Source organism: Eubalaena glacialis, chromosome 8 (assembly GCF_028564815.1).
Source record: "Eubalaena glacialis isolate mEubGla1 chromosome 8, mEubGla1.1.hap2.+ XY, whole genome shotgun sequence".
NCBI classification, from domain to species: domain Eukaryota; kingdom Metazoa; phylum Chordata; class Mammalia; order Artiodactyla; family Balaenidae; genus Eubalaena; species Eubalaena glacialis.
In genome coordinates, this window is record NC_083723.1 from 96,310,681 (window position 1) to 96,324,777 (window position 14,097).

Here is a 14,097-nt window from a genome sequence, read left to right on the forward strand (position 1 = left end):
TCCTGCTCAGGGATTTCTCGGATCCAAACTCTGAATGGCTGTGGAAGGACCTGTGTTGACAGGGTGTGGAGGATAATATCATGGTGCAGCAAAAAGCAGAGGCAGTAAAGGATACATGCCCAATTTTCTAACTGCTGTAAATCTTGCTTTTTTGAATCATTAGTAAGATGGTAAGAGAAAGATAAAAGTGTTTTCCTACTAAATCTCAGGTAGGTCTCAAATAAAGTAAACCCAACACTCTCTTGCCCCTAAAGTTAGTGAAATTTTTTTCTAGATTCTTAAAAAAGGAAGACCTCAGTTCTATTTTTCTCTGTTATTGTGAAGTTTTACCACTTTTAAAAAGTACTTTAGTGGGAAATTGTGTGTTAGGTACTTGCCAGGTGCAATTTTAAACCAGAAATCTTGAGCTCTCCAAATTAATCCCAAACTGCCATGACTTACAGTGTAGAAATTCTCTCACAAGGAATGGATTGTTTCACACCAGTGGAACAGGATACAGCTTTTCAAGATTTACTGAATATTCCAGCCCTGAGATTTTCAACTAGCACTGCTATTTAATCCTGTCTCACTTTTCAAAACACGAGTGCTCTTTATAGCCATCGTGTCAAACTGCCTACATTTTCTTAAGATTGATTTTGAAATCATATAACAGCAAGAGACCCAACTTCATAGATAAGCTGTCTTCAATTCCAACACCTCATTTTTTCTCAGATTGTCGGTTCTCAGGAAAGACAGGAAACATTCCATTTAAAATTTCATTGAAAGGCCATTCACTAGCAGTAAGCATTTCTGTTCACACACTCTACTATCCTTTCTGGAATAAGGTAAAATATAAATAAATGAATTCAATAAGTAAATCAAGGTAAAAGACTTCCCGATCATTCAGACATTCTAATGCATGCATACTATTAGTAGGTTTCTCCTCATTTCAGGCATTATCAATTTTTTGTTAATGGTATTTTGTTCTACCTCATCAAATGATACAGTTGTGTTGGTTACCATTTAAGATCTGAACAAAAAATTAATTATGGAAGCCTCTTGCTCTACTGAGACTGGTGCAAACATGCAAAGCTATGCCAAGAAAATATATTTATCTGTTCTAGTGCTACCATATTATTTCTCCAAATAGCAAGGTCTGAGGTATAATAAATATACATGCTCCATGCTTCCAGCAGAGGGCTCTAAAGATAGACAGGTAGGTAGGTAGGTAGGTAGGTATTATAGATGGACAGACAGGAAGGCAGACAGATTTTTTGGGGGGAGGAGGAGGTAAATATTTGAATTCTGTTGAAAGGAGATCTATTTTTTGAAAAACAAATTCAACTTCTAAAATGTGAATTGTAGTCACCAGAATGATCTTCTAAGTGCATGCTTATAGTGTGACATTTCTGCTCATTAGGAAACAGACACTAGGCTTTTTTATCACAGTTGGTACCAATCCCTTTTATTCTTGTGTCTTCACAGCCTATTCAGGAAGCTCTTATCATATGTCAATTAGTGCTTTGTGAGGCAAATGAATTCTGGATTAAATGGAAACAATGACCTCCACAAAATCCCATCCATCCCTTTATTTTTTTCCCTCCACAGTGTTTTTCTGCAGAATGGAGTTTACCAGAGGAGCTATAGTCTCCACTAGAGTCAATGTAGCACCTGCAATGTGTTTTCAGACTTGTGGCATTATTTTAAAGCAATAAACTTCAACTTTTGTTTGGAGTTTCACTTGTCAGAGTCTGAGGAAAACCTTCTACTACCCTGAGACGGTTTTAGGCCAAGTTGTGTTGAGATGCTGAACTCAAAAAAGAATGAAAAATAAAAGGTCTTTACCAAGCTAATAAAATTGGAATGGTTATAGAATAAAGGGACATGCTTTATAGCTAAGATGTTCATTCCAACCTCTTCTGGAACTTAATTTTTAAAGAACTGATTTATATATGACTTTAGAGCCACATACAATACAGTTACTGTCAACTTATTCATGTAAAATCCCCCCAAACAATATTGGCACATCCAGCATCAGGGATACACAAAACCAGAGTCTTTCATGTTAGGGGTTTTAGGCATTTGCTGAGGTCCCTCTTTATAGAATAGGTGTAAGAGAATAATGGAATTCAAGAGAAATTAAGTTCACACACAGAGGGACACCCATACTATATGCTTTTTAAAATTAGCTTAGTGAAACCATAAAAGCCAAGATCAGACTTGATTACTAACTTCAAATAAAGATAGGCCCTCACTTATTAACAGAGAAGTAGTAACTTGGGTGTTATAACTATTTAAAAGTATAATTCTTGGATATAATTTCCCCCTTGTCACCTCACCTCTGGCACTCATGAACTCTTCCTGCTCCAGACCTCCTCTGGGCTGACACTTGCCCTACTGGCCAGAATCTTCTTGCACTGTAGCCAGGGAAGCCAAGGATCCACTGGTGTTGGAATCACCTCTTCCTCATACCAGGAAACTGGCTTCCTTCTTCCACTAGGACCTTTCCCAGCATTCCCCCTCCATGCTCTGAATAAGCTCAGGCTAAACTGGGTCATTTGCTAAAGGGTTTGATGAGCTTTTGTGGGCCATCTTATATACGTAACCATCATTTACAACATTACTTCTATGGGAACATAGCAAACTTATTTTGGGAATGTATGAAGCTAAGTAGAATCTCCTAGTAATGATTCTTGATGATGAGCATGGCACATACTTGAGTGGACAGCCAATATAATTCTCAAGAATTCTGTCCATGGGGATTCAGAGTTCTACATTTAAAAATAGGGTTCAAGGGACCTTCCAGATGGAGGAGGAGTAAGACATGGAGATCACCTTCCTCTCCACGAATACATCAGAAATACATCTACACGTACAACAACTCCTACAGGACACCTACTGAACGCTGGCAGAAGACCTCAGACTTCCCAAAAGGCAAGAAATTGCCCACGTACCTGGCTGTGTGGCTGACAGGGTCTTGGTGATCCAGCTGGGTGTCAGGCCTGAGCCTCTGAGTTGGGAGAGCCAAGTTCAGGACATTGGTCCACCAGAGACCTCCCAGATACATGTAATATCAAACGGTGAAAGCTCTCCCAGAGATCTCCATCAAAACGCTAAGACCCAGCTCCACTGAACGACCAGCAACCTACAGTGCTGGACACCCTACGCCAAACAACTAGCAAGACAGGAAAACAACCACACCCATTAGCAGAGAGGCTGCCAAAAAACACAGTAAGGTCACAGACACCCCAAAACACACCACCGGACGCGGTCCTGCCCACCAGAAAGACAAGATCCAGCCTCATCCACCAGAACACAGGCACCAGTCCCTTCCACCAGGAAACCTACACAACCCACTGAACCAACCTTAGCCACTGGGGGCAGACACCAAAATCAATGGGAACTACAAACCTGCAGCCTGTGAAAAGGAGCCCCAAACACAGTAAGTTAAACAAAATGAGAAGACACAGAAATATGCAGCAGATGAAGGAGCAAGGTAAAAACCCACCAGACCAAACAAATGAACAGGAAATAGGCAGTCTACCTGAAAAGGAATTCAGAGTAATGATAGTAAAGATGATCCAAAATCTTGGAAACAGAATGCAGAAAATACAAGAAACGTTTAAAAAGGACCTAGAAGAACTAAAGAGCAAACAAATAATGATGAACAACACAATAAATGAAACTAAAAATTCTCTAGAAGGAATCAATAGCAGAATAACTGAGGCAGAAGAAAGGATAAGTGACCTGGAAGATAAAATAGTAGAAATAACTACCACAGAGCAGAATAAAGAAAAAAGAAGTAAAAAAATTGAGGACAGTCCCAGACACCTCTGGGACAACATTAAACACACCAACATTCGAATTATAGGGGTCCCAGAAGAAGAAGAGAAAAAGAAAGGGACTGAGAAAATATTTGAAGAGATTATAGTTGAAAACTTCCCTAATATGGGAAAGGAAAGAATCAATCAAGTCCAGGAAGCACAGAGTCCCATACAGGATAAATACAAGGAGAAATACGCCAACACACATGTTAATCAAACTAACAAAAATTAAATAAAAAGAAAAACTATTAAGAGCAGCAAGGGAAAAGCAACAAATAACATACAAGGGAATCCCCATAAGGTTAACAGCAGATCTCTACAAGCCAGAAGGAAGGGGTAGGACATATTTAAAGTGATGAAAGGGAAAAACCTACAACCAAGATTACTCTACCAGGCAAGGATCTCATTCAGATTCGATGGAGAAATTAAAACTTTTACAGACAATCAAAAGCTAAGAGAATTCAGCACCACCAAACCAGCTTTACAACAAATGCTAAAGGAACTTCTTTAGGCAGGAAACACAAGAGAAGGAAAAGACCTACAATAACAAACCCAAAACAATTAAGAAAATGGTAATAGGAACATACATTTCGATAATTACCTTAAATGTAAATGGATTAAATGCTCCAACCAAAAGACATACACTGGTTGAATGGATACAAAAACAAAACCCATATATATGCTGCCTACAAGAGACCCACTTCAGACCTAGGGACACATACAGACTGAAAGTGAGGGGATGGAAAAAGATATTCCATGCAAATGGAAATCAAAAGAAACCTGGAGAAGCAATTCTCATATCAGACAAAATAGACTTTAAAACAAAGACTACTACAAGAGACAAAGAAGGACACTACATAATGATCAAGGGATCAAACCAAGAAGAATATATAATATTGTAAATATTTATGCACCCAACATAGGAGCACCTCAATACATAAGGCAAATGCTGACAGCCATAAAAAGGGGAAGTCAACAGTAACACAGTCACAGTAGGGAACTTTAACACCCCACTTTCACCAATGGACAGATCATCCAAAAGGAAAATAAATAAGGAAACACAAGCTTTAAATGATACATTAAACAAGATGGACTTAATTGGTATTTATAGGACATTCTATACAAAAACAACGGAATACACTTTCTTCTCAAATGCTCATGGAACATTCTCCAGGATAGAGCATACCTTGGGTCACAAATAAAACCTTGGTAAATTTAAGAAAACTGAAATCGTATCAAGTATCTTTTCCGACCACAACACTATGAGACTAGATATCAATTACAGGAAAAAATCTGTAAAAAATACAAACACATGGAGGCTAAACAATACACTACTGAATAACCAAGAGATCACTGAAGAAATCAGAGGAAATCAAAAAATACCTGGAAACAAATGACAATGAAAACGTGACAATCCAAAACCTATGGGATGCAGCAAAAGCAGTTCTAGGAGGGAAGTTTATAGCAATACAATCCTACCTTAAGAAACAAGAAACATCTCAAATAAACAACCTAACCTTACACCTAAAGCAATTAGAGAAAGAAGAACAAAAAAACCCTAAAGTTAGCAGAAGGAAGGAAATCATAAAGATCAGATCAGAAATAAATGAAAAAGAAATGAAGGGAAATGATAGCAAAGATCAACAAAACTAAAAGCTGCTTCTTTGAGAAGATAAACAAAATTGATAAACCACTAGCCAGACTCATCAAGAAATAAATGGAGAAGACTCAAATAAACAGAATTAGAAATGGAAAAGGAGAAGTAACAACTGACACTGCAGAAATACAAAGAATCATGAGGGATTACTACAAGCAACTATATGCCAATAAAATGGACAACCTGGAAGAAATGGACAAATTCTTAGGAAAGCACAACCTTCTGAGACTGAACCAGGAAGAAACAGAAAACATGAAGAGACCAATCACAAGCACTGAAATTGAAACTGTGATTAAAAATCTTCCAACAAACAAAAGCCCAGGACCAGATGGCTTCACAGGCGAATTCTATCAAACATTTAGAGAAGAGCTAACACCTATCCTTCTCAAACTTTTCCAAAATATAGCAAAGGGAGGAACACTCCCAAACTCAATCTACGAGGCCATATTAACCCTGATACCAAAACCAGACAAAGATGCCACAAAAAAAGAAAACTACAGGCCAATATCACTGATGAACACAGATGCAAAAATCCTCAACAAAATACTAGCAAACAGAATCCAACAGCACACCAAAAGGATCATACAGCATGATCAAGTGGGGTTTATCCCAGAGATGCAAGGATTCTTCAATATCTGCAAATCAATCAATGTGATACACCATATTAACAAATTGAAGAACAAAAATCATATGATCATCTCAATAGATGCAGAAAAAGCTTTCGACATAATTCAACACCCATTTATGATAAAAACCCTCTAGAAAGTAGGCATAGAGGGAACTTACCTCAACAAATAAAGGCCATATATGACAAACCCACAGCAAACATTGTTCTCAATGGTGAAAAACTGAAACCATTTCTTCTAAGATCAGGAACAAGATGAGGTTGTCCACTCTCACCACTATTATTCAACATAGTTTTGGAAGTTTTAGCCACAGCAATCAGAGAAGAAAAAGAAATAACAGGAATCCAAATTGCAAAAGAAGAAGTAAAACTGTCACTGTTTGCAGATGACATGATACTATACATAGAGAATCCTAAAGATGCCACCAGAAAACTACTAGAGCTAATCAATCAATGTGGTAAAGTTGCAGGATACAAAATTAATGCCCAGAAATCTCTTTCATTCCTATGCACTAGTGATGAAAAATCTGAAAGAGAAATTAAGGAAACACTCCCATTTACCATTGCAACAAAAAGAATAAAATACCTAGGAATAAACCTACCTACTAGGGAGACAAAAGACCTATATGCAGAAAACTACAGGACACTGATGAAAGAAATTAAAGATGATACAAACAGATGGAGAGATATACCATATTCTTGGAATGGAAGAATCAACGTTGTGAAAATGATTATACTACCCAAAGCAATCTACAGATTCAGTGCAATCCCTATCAAACTACCAATGGCATTTTTCACAGAATTAGAACAAAAAATTTCACAATTTGTATGGAAACACAAAAGACCCCGAAATGCAAAAGCAATCTTGAGAAAGAAAAACGGAGCTGGAGGAATCAGGCTCCCAGACTTCAGACTATACTACAAAGCTACAGTAATCAAGACACTATGGCACTGGCACAAAAACAGAAATATAGATCAGTGGAATAGGATAGAAAGCCCAGAGGTAAACCCATGCACATATGGTCACCTTATCTTTGATAAAGGCGGCAAGAATATACAATGGAGAATGACAGCCTTTTCAATAAGTGGTGCTGGGATAACTGGACAGGTACATGTAAAAGAATGAAATTAGAACACTCCTTAACACCATACACAAAAATAAACTCAAAATGGATTAAAGACCTAAATGTAAGGCCAGACACTATCAAACTCTTAGAGGAAAACACAGGCAGAACACTCTATGACATAAATCACAGCAAGATCCTTTTTGACTCACCTCCTAGAGAAATGGAAATAAAAACAAGAACAAACAAATGGGACCTAATGGAACTTAAAAGCTTTGCACAGCAAAGGAAACCATAAACAAGACAAAAAGACAGCCCTCAGACTGGGAGAAAATATTTGCAAATGAAGCAACTGACAAAGGATTAATCTCCAAAATTTACAAGCAGTTCATGCAGCTCAATATCAAAAAAGCAAACAACCCAATCCAAAAATGGGCAGAAGACCTAAATAGACATTTCTCCAAAGAAGATATACAGATTGCCAACAAACACATGAAAGAATGTTCAACATCACTAATCATTAGAGAAATGCAAATCAAAACTACAATGAGGTCTCACGTCACACCAGTCAGAATGGCCATCATCAAAAAATCTACAAACAATAAATGCCGGAGAGGGTGTGGAGAAAAAGGAACCCTCTTGCACTGTTGGTGGGAATGTAAATTGATACAGCCACTACGGAGAATAGCATGGAGGTTCCTTAAAAACCTAAAAATAGAACTACCACATGATCCAGCAATCTCACTACTGGACACATACGCTGAGAAAACCATAATTCAAAAAGAGTCATGTACCCCAATGTCCACTGCAGCTCTATTTACAATAGCCAGGACATGGAAGCAACCTAAGTGGCCATCGACAGATGAATAGATAAAGATGTGGCACATGTATACAACAGAATTATTACTCAGCCATAAAAAGAAACGAAACTGAGTTATTTGTAGTGAGGTGGATAGACCTAGAGTCTGTCATACAGAGTGAAGAAAGTCAGAAAGAGAAAAACAAATACTGTATGCTACCACATATATATGGAATCTAAAAAAAAAAAAAATGGTTCTGAAGAACCTAGGGGCAGGACAGGAATAAAGACACAGACATAGAGAATGGACATGAGGACATGGGGAGGGGGAAGGGTAAGCTGGGACGAAGTGAGAGAGTGGCATAGACACATATACTCTACCAAATGTAAAATAGATAGCTAGTGGGAAGCAGCCGCATAGCACAGGGATATCAGCTCAGTGCTATGTGTTCACCTAGAGGGGTGGGATAGGGAGGGTGGGAGGGAGATGCAAGAGGGAGGAGATATGGTGATATATGTATACGTATAGCTGATTCAGTCTGTTATAAAGCAGAAAGTAACACACCATTGTAAAGCAAATATATTCCAATAAAGATGTTAAAAAAAAAAAAGAATAAAAAAAAATAGGGCTCAGATCAGGGTGATCTACTCATGTATTTTTCTAAATATCATAACTATTCACATTCATTGAATTATTAACTTACAGGGTTATTAATAAGCTAATAAAAGTTGCAAACTGGCTAAGAGAAAAGTTTGAGTTTATAAAAAGTTCAACTATTATAATGTTATTAGTGATTCAAACTCAATTAAGTTAAATGTCTCCTATTAACTCAAGGATGGAGACTTACAATTCACTTGTATTATGTAACTATTCAATGAAAGTATTTAAAATTAACATCATTTAAACAAAACCAAAAAGCCTGATTTAAAGGTTTCACTGCATTTGATTTCCTGCATAAGGGCTTTAATACATGCATTTTATTTAGCACGTAGTAAAAACTGCTTACTACAATTATGCCTTAACCAATAGGTTAATAACTAGTATAAACTCTGATAACACGCATGAGAATAGAAGACAGCCTAGGTTCAATTCCTTAGATTCTACCACTCTCTTGCTGAGGACCTTGGGCAAATTACTTTGAGTCTTGGTTTATTCACCTGTAAAATGGGAGTAACTGGTATAAGTAGCTACCTCATAGCAGGTTTAAATTAGACAATCTATATACTTAGAAGAGAGCTTGGCATATACAGGCATATCTCGGAGACACTGCAGGTCTGGTTCCAGACCACTGCAATAACGCGAGTATCACTATAAAGTGAGTCACATGACTATTTTGGTTTCCAGTGCATTTAAAGGTTATGTTTATGCTTATACTATACTGTAGTCTATTAAGTGTGCTATAGCATTGTTTAAAAAACAATGTACATACCTTAACTAAAAAATAGTTTATTGCTAAAAAATGCTAACCATTATCTGAGCCTTCAGTGAGTGGTAGTAGTAATATCAATGGTCACTGACCACAGATCGATGACCACAACAAATATAATAATAATGAAAAAGTTTGAAATATTGGGAGAATTACCAAAATATGACACAGAGACACGAAGTGAGCAAATGCTGGTGGAAAAAATGGCACCAACAGATTTGCTCTACACAGAATTGCCAACAAACTTTCAATTTGTTAAAAAAAAAAAAAAAATGCAGTGCCTATGAAGTGTGATCAAGTGAAGTGCAATAAAATGAGGTATGCCTGCAATAAATACTCAATAAAAGTCAGGTATTACTAGGTTTGCATATCTATCATATAGATTTTCAACAATTCAAAGACACATCAGTATGACTATAGTTACTGTGGCACCGGGTGGATATGTCACTCTAGCTCAAGTTCTACCAGTGGCTTCCTATCATAACTGGAATAAAATTCAAAGTCCCCACCTTGGTCCTGCATGATCTGGCTTCTGGTCACCTCTCAGACCTCACTGCCAGTCTAGACACTTTTGTACCAGCTGTTCCCTCTGCTTCAAACACCCTCCCCAAGGCTTCACAACCTTCACTTCATCTAGCTTTCTGTTTACATATCATTATAGGAAGGTTTTTCCTAACAACTCCATTCAAAAGCTTTCTGCCACCACTTCCATTAGCTCTTTACCTCCTTATCTGCTTTATTTCTCTTTATACTTATAATTAGTACTGGGTATCACATTACAGATGTATTTATTCATTTGTTTTTTTTATCTGTCTCCCCCCACTAGAACGTAAGCTCCATGAGGTCAGGGAATGCATCTTATACATAGCTATATCCTCTAAGTTTCTAAAACATTGCTTGCATTTAGGAGGCTCTCAACAAACAGGTGTCAAACAACTGAATTAAATAACTAAACCGAATACAAAAATGCATCACACATGGTTGATCTCCATAAGGGGTTTATAATCTTGTATGGAAGAAGAAACAGTCACAACAATTCTGTGTTATTATTGCCTGAATCACTTTAAAGTGATTGTTAATGAGTGACAAATTTTCCTTACCTGCATCCAAGGGTTAATTGTTGGATTTAAAAAAGCCCTTTGTGTATACTCATTAAATTGACAATAGAACTCACAGCTGAGTAATTTAGCCTCTGATTTGCTGGTCATCAGGAGCTAAACTATGTTTTCCGCCTTACGAGGCACACACATAAATGTACTTGGAATGTGCCGTATATAGCGTGACTAGCAGACATTTCATTTGACAGACCTACTCAGTCAAGGCTAAGGTGCAATTATAATCAGCTGCATCACCTTTCTAGTCATTTTATCATCTAAACAGGTGAGTGAAAAGCCCTGATTCTACCAGCTGATTCTACTAAAAGCCTAGGCTCACATTCCTGAAAACCAGTTGGTCACACAACTTCAACCTTCACTGAAGCAAAGGAATAAGACAGCTCTCCTTCCATTTCTATGTAACACTCAGGCTCACTGTGATGCTTCAAGAAGAAGGAAGCAAATTGCAAAAGCAAAAAAAGGAGTGAATGTATCAGATTTAGAAGACACCATCTTTCCCAAACTGCAAAGCCTCTGAATGTTTATATGCTACTGTGGCTGCTTTTACAAAGGTCAATCCCAATGGTGAGCCTCCCGAGATCAACTGAATAATTTTGAAAACTTCTTTATATCAGGAACAAAGACCTCAATTCACAGTTAATAGAAACAACTTTTGTAAAAGGTCAAACCCATTCATTTTTTAAACAGCTTTCCAAATTAAGGCAAAATGATTGTTTACTTAATGTTTTATACCTTCAATATTAGTTTTAGATGTGTCTCACACACAGAGACACACATGTGTGTCAGGGACTTGCACAATCCTGGCTTTATCGCTCACTGGCTCTGTGGCCTTGAGCATGTTATCTTACCTCTCTGCTTCAAGTTCCTCATCTATAAAATGGATGGTGTTTTCTACCTCATATTGCCTGCCATGTAATAAGTACTGGACAAGTGCAAAGCATTGAATTTATCCATTTTGTATCTAGAATTTACTACTCTCTCCTGATAATCATATTCTCCTCCTTCCTTTTAATAACAGAACTACGTCTTTTAGCTTGGTGCATGGTTGCCCAGCAAGACCACACTCCCACTAGGCGTGGACAAGTGTCTAAATTCTGGTCAATGGGATGTGGGCAGTAAAGGTGTGTATGGCTCCTCTGAAGGAAGGAACTTGCCCTCCTGGCTCTCCTCCCTCAGGCTGGAACCTGAGAGCAGGAGTGGTGACTGTCTGACCAAGCCCACACACGACGCCCAGGGGTAGCAGCCCTGGAGAGGGAAGGTGCTAAGACCCGCAGGGCTCACCCTGCGCCTTCCTCCTCCCTGGGTCCCTCACCTGCTGGGACTTGCTGTGTTTGAGAAAAATAAACTTCTATACTGTTTAAGCTATAATTGTTTCTGCTGAAGTGGCCAAATTAATACACTAACTAATGCTAGCATATTTACTCAATTTTAAATTATAAAAGTTCACAGCCAGGCATCTTGAAATCTATAGTCATTCTCTTCCATATTGATGATCAATTACTTGATGTCAAGTCCTTGTTAGGGGAAGACACCCTCCTCCTGCTCAAATTAAAACACTTGGCAGGTCACAGGTAGTGTCTGGGTCCTGGCAATGGACACCTGGATGACTGTGACAGAAATCGAGAAGGAAGGTACCAGCAGTTGTCCAGGGAGGGGGCTGTTCAGGAAGGTCATGAGGTCAGAGCACAGGGTGCGTGTCAGGGCTGGCAGTGTAAGACCCCACTTGGCAGGTCCACCTACCAGCCTGAGGTAGTTCTGTAGCATCTGCAGAGGGATCATAGAGGCATAGGTCACGCTACTGAGGCAGCCTTCCTGCGGCCCTGTGAGAAAGAAGCAAACGGAAGGAAAAATGGGCTCTTCTTGTGAACTGTATAAATGATCAAAACATAAAAGAGCCTATCATAAAAGATACAATATGTTTATTGACTTATGTAGGCAGAGCTGACATTTGGCCAAGAGGCACCAGTGTGCCTTTACCATCGTGAAAATACTGTAACACTTTGTATTGACTGAGAGCCCCTGCCGATGGCCTCCCAAGAGCTCCCCAGCTGCCCCTACCTTCCCCACGGGAGCCCACCCATCTCCTGTCAATCACTACCAGGGCATTCAGATCCGGGCTCCAAAACTATAGCTTGTATTTGCTCCGATTGCTGGATTCAATATTTTACTGTTTATAAGCAAATGTCATCAGAGATAATTCCAATCCTCAGAAAGTTCTAGCCTTGCCAGCATTAATGTACGGGTGCATTCCCAGACTCTGTCCCCTGCCCCCGACCCCCTTCCGTGTTCAGCCACTCTCTCAAAATGGTGTTTCAGCCTGAAGGAATTTTCTGGAATGGTCTCAATTTTTTTAAACTTAAGTATAATTCAAGCAATAAAATAAAACTTTATTAGTTCAAACTGAATTTTTAAAAGCTCCATTCCCAAATCTGGGAAATGCATGATGAAATCAGTAGCCTTTTAGAGTTAAGGGCTGAGAAATTGAGAATTTCTATACTACTTACTAGCTTTATGTACTCAGACAAGAAAATCAATCTGTCTGAGCCTCAATTTCCTTGTACATAAAATGAGGATAAACATAAATACCTATCTTAATTGGGCTGTTGTAAGGATTACATGAATTTATACTTGTATTGTGCTGTAAACAACAGAGCCTAGCACAGAGTAGATGCTCACTGAAATTAGCCTGTACCCTAATAATCACATTGGTCATACATGGACTTGACAGCAATAAAAGAAAGACACTGCTCTTAACATGGTATCTGTCACTCTCTTATAAGCACATCAGTTTGTTCCTAAAGAGAAATGCAATCAGAATCTCAGCAATCAATGATCAGGGCAGACGTCACCACAGGTATCAGAAACATGGCTTTTGATTTTTCCTCTTCTTAAACATTTCAAAAAACATCTAATTACTTAGTAGTGGGAGTCACACATGCGTGGCCTGAGGACACAGGACAAAATCACGCAGATTCAGAGCCTGTGCTGTGAAACACTCATGATGCAAAGTCTCTCAACATCACCTCAGTCTGGAATACCCTTACCTGACAAAAGCGCAGTGACCTGCTCTGCTTTATTCGTTCTCATAAAGTCCCACGGGGACTGGGTGAAGCTCTGACCTGCTGACCACGGCACATTTCCTAGTTCAAAAAAGATAAAATGAAATATCAAGAGAAGCTTAAAAGTAATTCTTCTTATAAGAGTCAATGAACGATCTCCTGTGTGAGACCCCAAAGGACTCCAGAGCTTAGACTGTCAGAGACACAGACAGACTATGGAAAGGGTCACACAAAGGGTTAACTCCCTCGTACAATTTTTGTGGATGGTCAAGAGGAGGCCTTCAAGTTACAGCCTTCTCCAAAGCTGTTCTTACAAGGGATTGAAAGAAACCTGGAGAGTGAAAATACAACCAAACATGTCCAGGGTGAAGTTTTCAAGAACAAGGCAGATCATAACCTTCCATGGTTCTTGCAGTGCTTGTTTCACAAAGCCCGAGCACTTTGGATGAGATAACAGGTCCTTTATGATCTGGTCCCTGCTCCACTTTCCAACAAATTTTTGGATTCTAGTAAAAAGAGTGAACTTCAGGGGCTCAGAATAAAGCAAA

General features: G+C 38.6%; 1 protein-coding gene across 3 annotated transcripts in view; it reads right to left on the bottom strand.

Moving 5' to 3' along the window:
• Positions 1–14,097, bottom strand: part of CTTNBP2 (cortactin binding protein 2) — a 154,693-nt gene that overhangs the window by 30,947 nt on the left and 109,649 nt on the right. For all 3 annotated transcript variants that reach the window (XM_061198674.1, XM_061198676.1, XM_061198675.1), the window contains 2 exons: positions 13,535–13,630; positions 12,231–12,310 (listed from right to left, as the gene is read on the bottom strand). In XM_061198674.1, the coding sequence (XP_061054657.1) occupies positions 12,231–12,310; positions 13,535–13,630 (176 nt within the window). The remainder of the gene's footprint in view (positions 1–12,230; positions 12,311–13,534; positions 13,631–14,097) is intronic.